General features: G+C 42.4%; 1 protein-coding gene across 1 annotated transcript in view; it reads right to left on the reverse strand.

Annotated features, from left to right (window-relative positions):
- Window positions 1-555: 555 nt before the first annotated feature.
- wwc3 (WWC family member 3) overlaps window positions 556-18,729 on the reverse strand; it is a 247,807-nt gene continuing 229,633 nt past the window's right edge. The window contains exons 18-23 of the mRNA XM_072260748.1: window positions 17,807-17,981; window positions 10,026-10,190; window positions 7,435-7,527; window positions 5,244-5,474; window positions 3,817-3,944; window positions 556-1,347 (exon numbers count right to left, since the gene is read on the reverse strand). Coding sequence (XP_072116849.1) covers window positions 1,281-1,347; window positions 3,817-3,944; window positions 5,244-5,474; window positions 7,435-7,527; window positions 10,026-10,190; window positions 17,807-17,981 — 859 coding nt within the window. The 3' untranslated portion in view covers window positions 556-1,280. The remainder of the gene's footprint in view (window positions 1,348-3,816; window positions 3,945-5,243; window positions 5,475-7,434; window positions 7,528-10,025; window positions 10,191-17,806; window positions 17,982-18,729) is intronic.

The raw sequence follows: 18,729 nt of genomic DNA on the forward strand, positions 1-18,729 counted from the left end.
ATTAAATGCACTGAAAATGATGATCTCCCAATATCCTTCCAGTGATAATGAACACCTTCCTCATCCTTTCGCCCATTCCCTGACCCTTGCTGCAATACTCTCCCTGGGCATCAGTCTTCCACTATGTTCCCAGACCCAACTTCCTTCAGGTTCCAGCTGCTGCACCCATAGACCCATTCCAAACTAAATGCTCAAGGAGGGGAGGGACTGTGTGGAATATACTCTCCATCTCAGGCACCAGATTTCAGTGGTTGTCCAATATCCAAAGTGTTCTTGACACCCACTGTCACCCCTTGTGATGCCCTGGAACTTCCAGGCATGCATCATTCCTTTACACATTTGGTCAATGCAAAGGATACAATGCAGGGACTAGAAACAGGTAGCCTCGAACTTAATTGCAAATAAATACTGCGATTTACCCTCAGATGTAATTATGACAGTAAAAAGCTGTAAATAATACCTACTAGACATTTTGCATAAAGTGAATTAATAATGGTAGCAAACTAATGCAAGATCTAAGCTGTTCTCTGCAAATAACATTCTCCACAATCATTGATAAAGGGTTTTTTTATTTTATAGTAAAAATATTGAAAGATGTCACTACTGAATTTTTTTATACAATAAACAGTTGTGGTAAAGATTACAACGTTACAACATGGTGTAAAGGCATAGGGTAATATAAAATGCTAAAAGTATACGTGCGGCTTGAAACATACTAAAGTAACATTAATAATTAGCGCATAGTATTTTCACATCAGGTAACAGAAACAAAGCCAGCTTAAGATTTCATTCCAGTGCACCCAAAAATACTGCAGAACTTTATAGTCTTAAAATACACCTAAAACTGAGACTTTTCCTTCAAGGAAAATATTTTTTAAATAAGAAACTTATATTACAATGGACATGATTAAGCTGGCCTTGTTTCCATCTTCCAGCCTTTTAAGCTCACATACATCAGAGTGCACAGAAATTGAAAAAAGATATACAACAGCTTGGTTTGATCTTTTACATAATACCATTCCTTCAGAGATGTTAATTTCACAACAAGGATACACAGTGCCTCGCTGCAATTCTAGAATTATAATATATATATAAAGATATATATATATTTATAATATAAGTATATAGCTTTTTTTCCTTTTTTCATTTTACAAAATGTGTATAGGAATAACCCTTGCGACAAGTGTTTAATAAAAATCACTTAACTTTTTTTTTCTAGTAACTTCACATAAGTAAAATTGAGATTGATAAATACTTCATAGTTAAAATAGAGTAAAGTGTCATACATCATCTGCTGGCAGAGGTGGTATGTTGATTCGTGCTCGGGTGAAAAATGCCATCTTCTCTCTGTGATAAAACGAAAGGCAATGTTACCAAAGTCCAAGATGCTGACAGTGTAAAGTGTGGGTCTACAGTTGTGCAGGTGAGACGTAGTGAGCAGCAAGTGCAGGATTACTTTGTGAAGGAGGCTCCACACAAGATGGAGAGGGAACTGCCAATCCAATCAGATAATCTGACTAAGAACTTGGAAGAACAGATTTAAAAGGAGCAAGGAGAACAGATCTCTTCATACCTTGGCATTTTGACAGCTTCCAATTTCCTGGTCACCTTCACTAGGGATTCCAGTCTCAGGTGTCTCACTCCCATCAGCCCACTCAGGTTCTCTCTCCCTTCATTCGGTTTTTCCATCCCTTTCCCCTTCAGTACCTGGACGTCACCATCTTGAACCTGGTTCCATCTGCCCATAACCAATCGATCCACCTGGGCTTCTTTACCCTTGGCTCACTTCTCCTTTCCCTGCCCTATTTGATTCTATCTGCCCATCACTCCCCTCTCTCCACCTGGTTGCACCACAAATCTACCAACCTGTTTCACCCCTCTCCCCTCATTTCTACAGAGTGGCCATCTTCCCTTAACAGGTTTCATCCCTTTGCTACCACAGATGCTGCTTGGCCCACTGGGTCTTCCAGCACTGTTTTAAAAGGAAAAAGCTTTGAGCCTTTATAGTGAATAGAAAAAAAAAATCCCAAATATATAATAAATTATCTCTACTGGCTGCAAAAGCATTAAAACACCATAGATACATAACGAGGGAAAGTTGGGTTCAATTTTAAAAAACGTCAGTGATAGAGAAATACTTGTGATTGTTGACAATATTTCCTCACTTTGTGTTCACAACAGAGATAAGACCAACACCCCTTGCATATGCAACATTATACGTCTACATTCTACTAACTAGTTTCAAAGGATGCAAGTATTTGTTACACAATTACTTGTTAAAGCTCATAATCAGATTTAACTTTAACCAAGATATTTACAAAGTAAAACATGATGGTGAACTGTAAATCAGTTTTTGCCTCAGTACCTTTCTTACACAACTCTACATCTGGCAAGCCAGTGGACAAACTATTCTTTCATAGATTTCCCAGTCCAGAGATTGTGAATGAATGTTCACAACTTGCTACTGGAAAGCTGGAGTCATTTCCTTGAAACTAAAGAGATTCCTTACATGTCACTAACATTGACAATGTGAGATTTATTGTTGTTTTCCCCTTAAGCAAGGGCCAACATTCAGATTTCCTTCTGCACACATGCATTGTTATGTGAGAACTACAACTTGAGCATAGCTGGTAACACAGGTTGCCAGGACTCCAGTGGTATGGATACTGAAGTTACATTAATCATTAAATCAAATACTAAGGGTATTGCGAACATGGAGAGAATTTTAACCCATATCCATCAGCAGGATAATTGATAATCAGAAAATATCCATCAGCAAGATAATTGATAATCAGAAAACATGTATTTTAGATTAATTCCAACAATCAATGGTATAGGTTTTTTTTATACTTTGAGTTCTTCCAATTAAGAATCTATTGCACAAAATGCTGTTGCAGCAAACCAAACAGTACATTTCAGAAGGAAACTAGATAAACACATAGGAAAGGAAACAAGGCAGATGTTAGGGGAGAGGGAGATGGACCCATCAGGAGATTTATGTCCTGCACAGTAATATCTTAAAAAAGGTTGCAGCCTACTTTCTTCTTCCCAGCTCCATATCAGATGTAGCAAGAAATGTGTATTTGGAAAATAAATTTACAATAATAAAAAATTAAACAAGTAGTCAGAAATCTATGTTGGGGGAAGTAAAAAACAGGAAAAGATAAAATGGGAGACACAAGTTTTAAATCCCATTTCAAACTTATTTAGAGGTGCAATTTTTCAGTAATACAGTTTTCATTTTAAACTTTTGCTCTTCTTTAACCTTCCTCAGAGACCAGCTATGGTCATCAGTATCCTGGAAGCTTTTTTGTCATTCATTCTTTGGTGATTTTTTTCTGTTTCAAGGGTGTCTACGGAGAGGAAGAATTTCAGGTTGTATATTGTATACATTCGCTGATATTCAATGGGACCATTGAACCGTTTAATCTCACATTATCCAGCCTGAAATTAAAGTTTGTCTCCTGAAGTTTATGGGGAACATGTCAAATTGCTATTGAAGTGAATAACAGTACACTGGAAAACCACCCAATTTAAGGAAGGAGTTTAAATGGATATTTGCATGGAGGACAGGAAAAACACATTGCTCAAGGTAAATGAGACAGACTAGTTATCCAAGTAGCAGTGAAAGGCAGCTCTGGCGTTTGCTTCCTGTTTCTGAACTGCAGTCAACATCAGCAAGAACAAAACCTTTGCCATTTTGAAACTGGTTTGTGGAGCCCTAATGTAAGGAATAGTTTGCTAGACAGTGTACGTAACCACAGGTAAGTACTCACTAAACTATGCTCATTTGTTTCATGGAAAGCTTTTCTGTACCTGAAGGACTGAACCTGCAAAGGTTCCTTTTGGCTTTGTCCTCGCAGTTGATATACTTCCTTTGCTGCTTTTTTCAACATTTTCTCGGCCGCTTGCTCTTGGCGCTGTTCGGACTTTGTTTGCCTTGCCTGCAAATGGGTTTCAAAAGAAAAACATCTATATCACTCATCCAAACGCACTGTGAAATCTTTGTACCGATACTTCATTTGAAATGGAATCTGATTTTTATGCCAGCCACAACACATGCTGAGCAAGCTCTAGTTCAGGCATCTAGTCTCACCTCTAAGCCAGAGGATGATGCATTCTAGGCCCTTTGCAGACAATGCTAGCAAACCCCTCCACACCGTAAAACACAAAAGAAACTGCCTACCCTTTTACAGTGTCTGCTAAAGGTGGCTACTCCTTCCCGGGGAAGGGAAACCACTCAGCTTTTCTTCCCAAGGAATTGGTTCAAGAATGTCATATACCTAGCAGAACTGAGGATAGAAGCCAGAAAGTGAAGAAATGTCCAATTAGATTGATAAAGCCTTTGATTTGTGTTAGAGCGTTTTGTCGGTGAGAACCTACAGCAAATAACTTCAGTCACCAATCTTCAAATCTGAACAGACTGTAACCATAGAAACCATAGAAACTACAGCACAGAAACAGGCCTTTTGGCCCTTCTTGGCTGTGCCGAACCATTTTCTGCCTAGTCCCACTGACCTGCACACGGACCATATCCCTCCATACACCTCCCATCCATGTATCTGTCCAATAGATTAAATTTAAAATGCAGCTCTGAACAATGGGTTCTGAAAAGCTGTGAATCGCAGTTAATGGGAAGACCAGACAATGCTGATTAAAATGCTTTTAGGTGTACTGGTGGATCAAGGAGGCCTCTTCTGAAGGGGCTCTCAATATGATGCCTGCAGTGTTTCATTTTGTTGAATAAGGAGACTACTTCATATCTAACAGTACTTCTCTCCAGTGATTTTGTTTCCACAACAACAATTTGTTTCTTCCATTACAGTTAACTCTTAAGGTTAATGCATACCTGTTAAGATGTGAACTTTCAGCAATACTGTCTAAGTTTCAATCTACCCAGTAACAAAAAACAAACAAAGAGCAACATCTCTTGCCGTAACACACAAAATGCTGGAGGAACTCAGCAGGTAAGACAGCATCTACGGTAAGGTGTAAAGAGTTGACAGCTGGGCAAAGACCCTTCTAGCTTCCTGGTTTCTGATATCATTTTAATGCACGCAGTTAAAAGAGAATGACAGTGAAGAGAAAAAGAGATGACACGAGCACTTCTACAAGGGGAAAATATAAATTAATGCTTCATCACTACAAAAGTTCTCTCATTAGATCTTCAACCTGGTCTGTTGCCATTTTAAGAAATCACAATGAGCACAGCTCACCGCTCTGACAAAGCAATTTCCACACACCTGCCTCTCTGCTTCTTTCAACAGGTTGTGGAATCGCTCGTCTCTTAGGATCCACTGAGGCAAGTCAATTTGCCCCCGACTCCTGCTCTCCTCCAGCCGCTGCTTCAGCTCCCGTAATGCACTCAGCTCCTCGTCCAGTCGCCTCTGCCTTGTCCTGGATGCCTGGAGATCCAGCTCCAGGTCCAGGGATGTCCGAGTAGGATGTTCAACGAGTGGGGTCTTGAAGGATGGCTAAAATTAACCAACAAAAATCCAGGTGAATACTCCAAGAAATGAATTTGTATTATTCAGCAATTTAAAATCCAAATTAGAACTCTTGAACAATCAACCATGTCACAAATAACTTCCATCTGTACAACTAATGATCTTAAATATAGTTCAAATAATTAAACAAGAACATAAGACCTTAAGATATAGGTGCAGAATTAGGCCATTCAGCCCATTGAGTCCACAATTCTATCAAGGCTGATTGATTATCCCTCTCAGCCCCATCCTCCTGCCTTCTCCTTGTAACCTTTTAGACCAAAAGATAAAAGGGCAGAATTAGGCCATTTAGCCCATCGAGTCTGTTCTGCCATTTCATCATGGCCGATTCATTTTTTCTCTCAGCCCCAGTCTCCTGCCTTCTCCCCCTATCCCTTCATGCCTGACAAATCAAGAATCTATCAATCTCTCAGTTAGTTATACCTAATGGCTTGGCATCCACAGCAGCATGTGGTGATGGCATTCCACAGATTAACCACTATTTGGCTAAAGAAATTCTTCCTCATCTCTGTTCTAAAAGGACGGCCCTCTATTCTGAGGCTACTATTTGACAAATGGCCGTTTTGGATACATAATCATTCAGATTGGTTGAAGCTCTTCATGCTGCCAATGAAAATGGACTTTTAAAGCAAACAGATTTATAGATGGTTTTAAAAGAAGCATTCAATACAAATCAAAGACACCATTCTATTACTCAGGCTGTTGGTTAGATTACATCTGGCAAGTTACACTCACAAGGGATGATGTCGTCGTGCTCCATTGGACTGCAGTGATCACAGGAGAGATACCACCTATGTGGCATCCACAACACCTTCTAAATACACTGGTAGGATAAACAAACACTCTCCCAGCAACTCCAGCACTGAGGTCCCATTTCCACCCAGTTGACTCCAAAGGGCTGGCTACAGCCATCAGATGTCCTCAACACCAGCCTCTTAAAACAGACTCTATGCTGAGCTATGTTATAGCAAGACATTCCCAAGTGGACAAAGAAATTGATTCAAGGATATTACAAAGCCTCTGTGGAAAAAAATGCAACACCTCTACTCCCTGGGCAGTGGGTGGTCAAGATGGAAGAAGTAACCAAGACAACGACAACTCAAGTCTCTTTGTTGAGAGGGAACACATGGAAGACCAGCAGGAAGAGGGCACCAGTTTCCAGCCAAACCACCTAACTACCCCATCAAGCACCTCTTGCCCCACTCGCAATGGAGTCTGTTCGCCCGTTACCCACCCCCACATCAGCCCCCTTAGAACCTGAGTGCAACCAAGTCCTCCTCGATCCCGAGGAACTACCTGAAAAGTTAGTGGTCTTGGGAAACATTCAGAGGGGAGCTATGTGAATAAGCCAATCTGAAAGAACTACAGTTATTCTGATCGTTTAAAAAAAATCTTCTTTAGAGGAACGAAAGGTTAGTGGGGGGGGTCAGGCACAGGTGTACAAAATGATGGAGGAATTCTGTGTTAATTTGTAGGTAATTTCACAGTTATAGGCTGCAGGGAAGAAGCAACACACATTGTAGTTACACAGTGCTATGGGAGCACAAATCTGATGGAGGCTCTCTTCTGAGAATGAAAATTAAGCTGAAATCCCATTCACCATTTCAAGTAGATGCTAAAAGCAGCCTGACAACCTCCACCCTTAAGGAAAACTTCATCCCAGTGGGCACTTGCTGTGCTCCCAGCCTGCCACTAGGTGGGGAGCTAGTGTGGGATGAGGCATTGAAGTCAAAGCCAAATTAGAACTGTGCTGAATTGGTGGGGAGGGGTGGAGGGAAAAAGAATGATCACCACCTTGAGGTACTCACCACCAGTTACAGTTGAGGGAATGTATGTATGTGTGTACAACAAAACAACCTAAATCACGTACTATAATGATATTGTGCTGAAAGTGTCAATTGCCCCCTAAATTATCCAAAGTGCTTACCTGCTTATAACGCAGAGTGCATCGCTCGAATGCATTCCGGATAAATGGTGATCGTTTTGGAAGTGTTGAACTGTCACTGTCACTTCGATACAGCTGCAATGAGGAACAAGGTTATATATGAAACAGTAAAGGGTCATTTTTAACTTCAGTTGTGAAACTCCATCAGCACAGGTACACAAGGCTGTGTGCTCAGCCCTCTGCTCTACTCACTTTGCACTAATCACAGCTCCAATGCCATATTCTGGTTTGCTGACAACACCATTGTCATTGGCTGAATCAAAGGTAGTGATGAATCAGCATATAGAAGGGAGATTGAAAATCTGGCTGAGTGATGCCACAACAACCTCTTACTCAATGTCAGCAAGACCGAGGAGCTGATTATTGATTTCAGGAGGAGGAAACTGGAGGTCCATGAGCTACACCTCATTGGGGGATCAGAGGTGGAGCAGTCAGCAACTTTAAATTCCTCGGTGATATCATTTCGGAGAACCTGTCCTGGGCCCAGCATGTAAGAACAATTACAAAGAAAGCATGGCAGCACCTCTACTTCCTTAGAAGTTTGCGAAGATAACATAACATCTAAAACTTTGACAAATTTCTACAGATGCGTGGTGGAGAGTATATTGACTGGCTGCATCACGTTGGTAGTATGGAAGCACCAAAGCCCTTGAATGGAAAACCCTGCAAAAAGTAATGAATATGGCCCAGTCCTTCATGGATCAAGCCCTCCCCATCACTGAGCACATCTACATGGAGCACTGTCACAGGAAAGCAGCATCCATCATCAAGGACCCCCACTACCTAGATCTTGCTCTCTTCTCCCTGCTGCCATCAGGAAGGTGGTACAAGAGCCTCAGGACTCACACCACTAGATTCAGGAACAGTTATTACCCCTCAACCATCAGGCTCTTGAACCAGTGGGGATAAACTTCACTTGCCCCATCACTAAACTGTTCTACAACCTATGGGCTCACTCTCAAGGACTCTTCATCTCATGTTATCAATACTTATTGCTTCTTTATTTATTTTGTATTTGCACAGTTTGTTGTCTTTTGCACATTGGTTGTTTGTCCATTCTACTGGGTGTGGTCTTTCATTGATTCCATTATATTTCTTGGATTTACTGAGTATTCCTGCAAGACAACAAACCTCAGGGTTGTATATGGTGACATATATGTACTTTGAGCTTTGATCACATTTTCCAGCAGCTAACTGCACTGCTCTCATGTGTCACATTCAGATGCAGAACTTCGGGTCTGCATCCCAACCCCGATATGACCAAACTGTAACAGAGTGATCGAATCACTTAGCAATCAGTAGTGAACGCACCAGGCTGCACATCCTCACTCCTCGAAGAAGTGGATTTTAATTAGTTATGTTAATTTATTTAAAAGCTCCTACTGAGTAATAGCGTAATACAACACAAAACAGGACCTTTGGCCCAAGTAGTCTATGCCAACCAAGATGCCCATCCAAGCTTGTGCCATTGACCAGCATTTGGCTCACAAGTATTCTAATCTATGTAACTGTCCAACTGTTGTGTGAAAGTTATGATTGTACCTTCCTCAATCACTTCCTCCGCCAGCTCACTGAACATACATAAGATTCTTTGTGGAAAAAACTTGCCTCTCAAGTTTCAATTAAATCTTTCCCCTCTTACCTTAAACCTAAGTCTTGGTTCCCATAGCCCTGGAGGAGACAGAAAACAACAAAGAGTTCCTCTATCTATGCCATATGATCCACTGGTACTGCCCGGACTCTACGTGGGTGGTGAAATGGCCACTTGCCCCTCCCTATTCCTAGAACATTTGTCAATATTTCTCTGCACCTTCACTTCCAGCCTCAATGCTAGACAGCCATGAATTCAGAGATAACTTTCACATAACCCCCAAAGAGCAGGAAAGCATCAGGATGGAACAATGCACTTGTTTTACTGTGCAGCTCATCTCAGCAGGTACGGAGCAGATGGCAGGCTGCTTTGGTTGAAACTAATCCACATTTAATGGTATCCAAGCAATTTGAAATCAGGCTGAAATCACTATCTCTGCAAATTCTGCTCTGAGAGTATAGCAATCAGCTGCACAGGCATCGAATGTTAAATTTTCCACCATGGTTTGGGGGTCACATTTAATACTCAATGACTTCAAACACCAGCCAGGATTGTATTAGAGTGCTTCTCTTTGCCCGCCACACAATTAATGTGACTGGTAACTCTGAGTGGCCTCCCCTGAGCAGTTACCCTGTGCCCTTTGGGTTCCCCACCCATCCATTTCCAACGGTCACCATCCTTCCATAGCAAAACAAACTCTGCTAAACAATTGGGAGCCAAATAATCCCATGTTCATCCTAAAATATTGTAAGGGGGTTCATTAGGAAATTAATAAAATCTATTTACGCTGTGCCTCATATTTGTATCTCCCCTTTTGAAGTATTAGGAGATCACCCTCAATTCACGAAGACTTTAGGACAGCTCCATAGGGTTATTACAGCTTCACTTATTCTTGTACTTCTCGTAAGTAAAGTGGTAGGATAACCACTGTTTCAGGGCACAGATGGTAAATGTGCATTCCTTAGTATTACAGATTACTTACTCTACAGACATACTGACTCCGGGCTCCTGGTGAGAAGGTCTGTGAGCGGACAATGGTGCTACTACGTACAAAAGGAGACCCGCGTGATCGACGATTGCTTCTTTCTTTTGATCGAATCATAACCTCTTCAGGGAAGGGCTCTTCCGTGTTGGTCTCTTTATCAACCTGCAAAAAGTGAAAACAGTCACAGCTGCCCACTTTTAACTGATCACCGCTAGAGAAGAACGCGTTGTTAATTTATTTAGCTGCTTCCAAGTGCAATCTTCAAGTACCTATCACTGAGACATCCAACAAGAAAATTGTGCATTCAGCATTGGACCATGGAGATATTAAGGTCAACAAGTAAACAGTGAGTGATATGCGGCCATTAATCTCATCAGAATATAAAAAACAGAATCCAGCACAGATCACCCCATTCCCTCACACCTGCTCTGCAATTCAATATCATGACTGATCGTTTCCTAAGGAGATCACCTTCCCATACTAATCCTAGATCCCCTGATTCCCTCAAATAGCCAAATAACAATCTCTCCGGAGGCAAATGAACAGTCAGCTTTTCAGGTCAAGACCCTTATCTAGACTCGCCTTTGCCCTAAATGTCAACTTTCCCATCTCCCTCCACAGAAACTGCCTGATCGGCTGAGTTCCTCCAGCCTTTTATGCTTTGCTCCAGATTCCAACATCTGCAATCTCTTGTGTCTCTGCCTTTCAATCGCAGTCCTGAACATACTCTGCACCACAAATTCACAGCCTTCTCAGCTAGAAAATGGGGCGGCACGATAGCATAGTGGTCAGCACAATGCATCATAGTACAGGCAACCCAGGTTCATTTCCCGCTGCTGCCTGTAAGGAGTTTGTACGCTCTCCCCGTGTGGGTTTCCTCCAGGTGCTCTGGTTTCCTCCCACAGTTCTAACCCTAAAATGTAAATTGTCCCCTGATTAGGCTAGGATTAAACTGGGGGATTGTGAGCAGTGTGACATGAAGGGGCAGAAGGGCCTATTCCACACTACATCTCAATAAATAAATATTACTTTTTAATTCCTAAAGATTCACAAACTTCTGAATTTAAAAAATATTCTTATTTGCCCAGAGTAGCCAACTCCTTTTGAAAGAGGTTCCAGATCCTAGATAGGTCATAGTCAGAATGGTTTCCTCAAGGGAAACTCTTGCCTGACAAATCTGTTGGAATTCTTTGAAGTAACAAGCAGGATAGATAAAGAAGAATCAGGCAACACACACAAAAAGTGCTGGTGAGCGCAGCAGGCCAGGCAGCATCTACTGGAAGAGGTACAGTCGATGTTTTGGGCCGAGACCCTTCATCAGGACTAACTGAACGAAGAGATAGTAAGAGATTTGAAAGTGGGAGGGAGGAGGAGGGATGGAGCTAAGAGCTGGAAAGTTGATTGGCAAAAGGGATATGAGGCTGGAGAAGGGAGAGGATCATGGAACGGGAGGCCTAGGGGAAAGAAAGAGTGGGGGGGAAGCCCAGAGGATGGACAAGGAGTTATAGTGAGAGGTAAAGAGGGAGAAAAAAAAAAGGGGAAAATAAATAAATAAATAGATAGGGGATGGGGTACGAAGCGGAGGTGAGGCATTAACGGAAGTTAGAGAAGTCAATGTTCATGCCATCAGGTTGGAGGCTACCCAGACGGAATATAAGGTGTTGTTCCATATTTGTAATGGGGGATTTGTTGAATGCCTACAAGATGTTTTTTTTTACTGCAACTTGTGCTTGAGCCTACTCAGGGAAAGACCATCTTAGATTGGGTGTTGTGTAATAATCCAGATTTGATTAAGGGAAGGAATTTGAGAGGGAGAAGCCTAAGTCAGATGTATCAGTATCGCAATGTAATAAAGGGAATTACAGAGGCATGAGAGAGGAACTTGCCCAGGTTGATTGGAGGGGTATACCTGCGGGGATGACGGCAGAGCAGAGGTGGCTGAAGTTTCTGGGAATAATTCATCTGCATTGGGTGAGTGGGCAGATGCATGGCAGATACAGTTTAATGTTGATAAATGTGAGGTTATCCACTTTGGTGGCAAGAACAGGAAGGCAGATTACTATCTGAATGGTGTCAAGTTAGGAAAAGGGGAAGTACAACGAGATCTAGGTGTCCTTGTTCATCAGTCACTGAAAGCAAGCATGCAGGTACAGCAGGCAGTGAAGAAAGCTAATGGCATGCTGGCCTTCATAACAAGGGTAATTGAGTATAGGAGCAAAGAGATCCTTCTGCAGTTGTACAGGGCCCTGGTGAGACCACACCTGGAATATTGTGTAGTTTTGGTCTCCTAATTTGAGGAAGGACATTCTAGCTATTGAGGGAGTGCAGCGTAGGTTCACGAGGTTAATTCCTGGGATGGCGGGACTGTCATATGTCGAAAGATTGGAGCGACTGGGGTTGTATGCACTGGGATTTAGAAGGATGAGAGGAAATCTGATTGAAACATATAAGATTATTAAGAGATTGGACACGCTAGAGGCAGGAAATATGTCCCCGATGTTGGGGGAGTCCAGAACCAGAGGCCACAGTTTAAGAATAAGGGGTAGACAATTTAGAACGGAGTTGAGGAAAAACTTTTTCACACAGAGGGTTGTGGTTCTGTGGAATGCTCTGCCTCAGAAGGCAGTGGAGGCCAATTCTCTGGATTCTTTCAAAAAAGAGTTAGACAGAGCCCTTAATGATAGCGGAGTGAAGGGATATGGGGAGAAGGCAGGAAAGGGGTACTGATTGTGGATGATCAGCCATGATCACAGTGAATGGTGGTGCTGGCTCGAAGGGCTGAATGGCCTACTCCTGCACCTATTGTCTATTGTCTAATTCATAAGGTGCAGCATAGATATGTCCCACAGAAGAAAAAGTTCTCAAATGGCAGGGGTAGAAAACAGTGCCTGACAATGGAAGTTAAGAACTGCATAAAAGCCAAGGAAAGGGCATATAATGTAGCAAAAGTGAGTGGGAAATTTGATGATAGGGATGTTTCTAAAATCCAACAAAAGGCAACTAAAATCCCATAAGAAGGGAAAAGATGAAATACGAGGGTAAACTAGCCAATTATATAAAAGCAGGATACTAAAAGCTTTTTCAGTTATATGACGAGTAAAAAGGAGGTGATAGATGATACAGGACCACTGAAAAATGGTGTTGGTAAGGTAGCAATGGAGGGGGGGACAAAGAAATAGCAGACAAACTAAATAAGTAGTTTGCATCAATTTTCACTGTGGAAGACACTAATCACTGTGCCAGAGGTCTGTGAGAATCAGGGAGCAGGAGTGAGTGCCATTGCTATTACAAAGGAAAAACTGCCAGGCAAACTGTAAGATCTTAGGGTTGATAAGTCACCTGGACCAGGTGGACTACGTCCCAGAGTTCTGAAAGAGGTTGCTGAAGAGATAACAGATGCATTGGTTATGATCTTTCAAGAATCACTTGCTTCTGGCATGGTCTCAGCGGCTGGAAGATTGCAAATGTCACTCCACTCTTCAAGAAGGGAGGAAGGCAAAAGAAAGGTAATTATAGGTCACTTTGCCTAATCTCAGTTGTTGGCAAAGTGTTGGAGTCTATTATTAAGGGTAAGGCTTTGAGGTACTTGGCTTTGTCAAGGGCAGGTCGTGCCTTAGGAGCCTGACTGAATTCTTTGAGGAGGAAACAAAACACATTGATGAAGGTAGAGCAGTGGATGTAGTGTATATGAATTTCAGTAAGGCATTTGATAAGGTACCCCATGCAAAGCTTATTGAGAAAGTAAGGAGGCATGTGATCCAAGAGGACATTGCTTTGTGGATCCAGAACGGGCTTGCACACAGGAGGCAAAGAGTGGTTGTAAACAGGTCATATTCTGCATGGAGGTCGGTAACCAGTGGTGTGCCTCAGGGATCTGTTCTGGGACCCTTCCACTTTGTGATTTTTATAAATGACCTGGATAAGGAAGTAAAAGGGTGGGTTAATAAGTTTGCTGATGACACAAAGGTTGGGGGTGTTGTGGGTAGTCAGGAGGGTTGTCAGAGGTTACAACAGATGCAGAACTGAGCTGAGAAGTGGCAGATGGAGTTCAACACAGATATGTGGTTCACTTTGGTAGGTCAAACTTGAAGACAGATTATAATACTAATGGCAAGACTCTTGGCAGTGTGGAGGATCAGCAAAATCTTGGATGTCCATGTCCATAGGACAATCAAATCCGCTGAGCAGGTTGACAGTGTTGTTAAGCCGGCGTATGGTGTGATGGTCTTCATCAACTGTGGGATTGAGTTGAAGGGCTGTGAGGTGATGTTAAAGCTACACAAGACCTTGGTCAGACCCCAATTAGAGTACTGTGCTCAGTTCTGGTCACCTCACAGCAGGAAGGATGTGGATATTACAGAGAGAGTGCAGAGGAGATTTACAAGGATGTTGCCTGGATTGGGGAGCATGCCTTACGAGAATACGTTGAGTGAACTTGGCCTTTTCTCCTTGGAGCGACAGAGGATGAGAGGTGACCTGATAGAGGTGTATAAGAAGATGAGAGGCATCGATCGTGTGGATAGTCAGAGGCTTTTTTCCCAGGGCTGAAATGGCTAACATGAGGGGGCATCATTTTAAGATGCTTGGAAGTAGCTACAAGGGGGATGTCAGAGTTAAGAATTTTTTACACTGATAGTGGTGGGTGAGTGGAATGCACTGCCAGCACCAGTGGTAGAGACTGATACAATAGAGTATTTTAAGAGACTCTTAGATAGGAACATGAAGCTTAGAAAAATAGAGGGCTATGTGGTAGGGTAATTCTAGGCAGTTTCATGATCGGCACAACATTGTGGGCCTGTAATGTGATCTAGATTTCTATGATTCTATGAAGGGATATGGGGAGAAGGCTGGAGGTTGGGGCTGAGAAGAAAATTGGGTTGGCCATGATGAAATGGCGGAGTAGTTTCGATGGGCCAAATGGCCTAATTCAGCTCCTAGATATAATTGTCTTGTGATCTTATAAAATCCTTCAAATCCATTAGCAGTATAAGTGAACAAATGTCAGAGCCTTTCTTGAATCAACATCGAAGCTTTAGTAAAATATTATCTGTATGCCTGATGCCAGACTTCTGAAGTGGGTGCTCTAGTTCAAGCTCAGTCATTTGAAAAAATTTCCAAAAGGACAGAGAAAACACAAATCTTAACATTCACCTTCAGAAAATGTGCCCAAAATGATATGAGTCCCTAGAAGACACAGTAGACTTAAAGGAATTGCAGATGGCATGCATAACCTGTCAAACCACTTCAAACACCACCTGCCAGTCTTTGGGAGAGATTGTGGATCCCACATTGGCTTTATTAGCTGCCTCAGAACGCACTGAACTGGAGAGGGACTCAATCATCCTTGAACACAGGGAATGGCCACAGAAATTCAGCCATCTGTAATAGGAATTAAACTGAACTCTTTCCACTAAAGGCCAAAACCTGCCTGAAATTTCTAAGCTTGCTGAACTACATAGGGTCAAATTTGTGGTTATAGTCATTTCCTGTATGCATCCCTTCAAATATTCCTCCAGCGAACTAGAACAATGACAGGACGAACAATGGGAATCAGGGCTATGGCACTTTGGGACATAGCAATATCCTGTATTTGTATAATGCCACAATCAATCAAAACTCAACACAAGAGGAAATAAATAGCCAGGTGGTCAAAAGCTTACTAGGTTTTAAAGTGTGTGAAAGGAGCAGCAATAGAGACACAAAGAAGATTAAGGAGGGAATTGCAGATTTTAAGGGGGTGGTGGTTGAAAGCATGGTTACTAATGGCACATAGATTAAGATTAAGGATGCTCAATGTGCTGGCATTAGATGGGCTCAGATCCTAGGATGTTTTAAGGCCAGGAATTAGAAAACAACAATGAGGAAAAAGTTACTGCTTATCCAGAACAATACACACAAAATGCTGGAGGAACTAAGCAGGTCAGGAAGCATCTATGGAAATGAACTAGATAGTTAATGTTTCGGGCAGAGACCCTTCTTCAGGACTGAGAAGGAAGACAGAAAATGCCAGAATAAGAAGGTGGGAAGAGGGCAAGGAGGGTGATAGGTGAAGCCAAGTGATGGGAAAGGTTAAGCGCTGGAGAAGAAGGAACCTGATAGGAGAAAAGAGTAGACCATAGGAGAAAGGAAGGATGGAGGGGACCCAGGGGGAAGTGGTAGGCAGGTGAGAAGAGGTGGGGAAAAGAGGAAGAGTGGGAGGGGGTGGTATTTGTTTACTGGAAGAATTTGCAATTCATGCCGTCAGGTTGGACGCTACCCAAATGGAATACAAGATGTTGCTCCTTCACTCTGAGGGTGGCTTCATCTTGGCAGAAGAGGAGGCCATGACTGACACATTGGAATGGGAATAGGAATTCCAAATTAAAATATTGGGCCACTGGGAGGTCCCACCTGTGGTGGATGATGTGCAGTCCCCCAATTTACAAAGGGCCTCACAATGTAGAGGGGGTTGCATTAGGAGCACCAGACACAATAGACAACCCCAGCAGATTCACAGGTGAAGTGTTGTCTCTCCTGAGGCCCCGAATGGGGCAGAGGGAGGAGGTGTAGCACTTAGGTTTAACCAGGAGTCAATGAGGGCACCAGCAATATATGAAGATGAATTTGGTGCCCATTAGCTACAGGCAAAGGGTCAGAGTCATGCAACAGAGGAAACCAAAGCAAAGATGATTGTTTCAGCAGCAGACAGGTTTAAATATGATAGAGTCAACTGAGTGAAGAAAACTGAGTGATCTAACTAAAGCTTTCCTTAAGATAAATGTTGTAAACAAACGTTGTTTGGTTTCACATCTGGAAAGGAATGGAATTGGGAGCCAGAGAACAGTCTATAGAACTGGGCCTGAAATCAATGTTTTGGCCTACCAAGTTTTGGTTTGGAACAAATGTTTTCTCATCTCTTATTGCACGTTTACCAACACTTAAGGATGCAGAGGGTTCAAGAGAACTGATGTAGGGAGTACAACTCAGACTTGTCAATGCACCCAAGGAAACTGAGACTTCATTTTCACAGCAAAACTCAGGGTGGCAGACAGGAGAAATGAATGGGCCAAGGACAGTTCCTTGAGAAGCACCAGAGGCAACTGTGAGAGAACAGCAATTGAAACCATTGCAGACAATTCTCTTGTTCCCAGAACAAAGCAAGGTAAGCCTGGCAAGACTGCAAGCTGGTGAAAGGGAGCCGAAGGAGAATGGACAACTGTATGAAAGATTGCGGACGGGTCAGAAAGGACAACAAGGAATAGGATGCTTTTACTGATCAGATCATATGAATCTCTCATTACTTTTGAGATTTTGGCAGCAGGGCGACAAGAGAACCCGATTGGAGAAATTTAAATACCGCTGGAAGGAAGGGCATATATTCCAATGAATGACAGAGTGCTTAAGCATGTTAGAAAAGGAAGCTGGAGATGAAATGGTAAGGCTGCAAGAATGGAGGAGTTAGGGGTTATTTATTTTGACGGGAGACGGGCCAAAGTAGGCCAGGAACAGATACCAAGTAATTGTGGATTGATGAGGATGAAGAGACTCACAGAGCAACGTCCTTCCAGTAATTGTCAACTAATACCATCTGAACAGATTCATTGCCTATTAAGCCCATGGCCAATTAAACTTTCTAAGCAATGCATTTTGAAATATTACAAAGTCCCAGCCCTAGGTCCTACATTAAAAATAGGTACACCACTGAAGGTTCACTACTCTGAGATTTTAGGTGGCCTCAGATGGAGAAGAGTGGATCACACAAACGCCACGTGTATTCATGATCTAAGCAGAATGCCTACCTTCATTCGTGGAACTCTCATTTTGATAGAAGCAAACTGGCTGACTTTATCCGCCAACTCATGCAACTGGCCCACGTTTCCGTCCACACAGCTTAATTGCTCCATCAGAGGATACTGTGGGCTAAGCTGGGCACTATTGCTGCACCCACTGTCAACTGACTCTGCTTGCCAGCTCCTAGGAGTAGGAAATCAGCACAACCATCAATAGCTATTGTAGGCATTACATAACTCAGTAAGTGTTAAATCTCCCCAAAGCCAATAACCCATAACACCATTAAACTGAGGAAGCTAAAGAGCAAACAATGTATATCACTACTCATGGCACTGAGCTGCAACAGGTTACTGGGGCACTATTGGGAAATATATTACTGAGAAAAGATCAAGGTACAGTAAAAGCCTGCTTATCAGGCACTTCACCAAATAGAATGACACAGTAACCATCACTTCAGAGCCGGCATCAGAATGGCTCTGAGGGAGCTACCAGGACTAAAATCAGACAGCAACAAAGGCCCAACATGAGGTGAACTGTTACCACTGATTAACCAGCACCAGTACATTCTGGCACATCCCTGTATCATCCTGTTTGCAACAATAACAGTAATTTAGTCAATGTAGCAAACAATCAAATCTCTATCATTCACTCCACAAACACCCAATCATAGCTAAAAATGGTGGGAGAGTTTCCAGAAACGTTGGGGAAATATTTTTCTCAAGCACACTGTCCACATCGTGCTTTAATTAGTAGTAAAGTGTATTCTAGAGAGCAAATTTTTGAAATGAATCTGTCTAATCTGCTTTTGAATAAACAAGCTGCATTTGTTTCCACTGCCTCCTTAGTGTGACTATTCTGAAAGTTAACCACTTGCTCGCTCTAGCTGCTTCACTTTGCCTCTTACAACACAACCAGAAGACTTGAAGTGAGT

The sequence above is a fragment of the Mobula birostris genome, chromosome 6 (assembly GCF_030028105.1).
Source record: "Mobula birostris isolate sMobBir1 chromosome 6, sMobBir1.hap1, whole genome shotgun sequence".
Classification (NCBI taxonomy): domain Eukaryota; kingdom Metazoa; phylum Chordata; class Chondrichthyes; order Myliobatiformes; family Myliobatidae; genus Mobula; species Mobula birostris.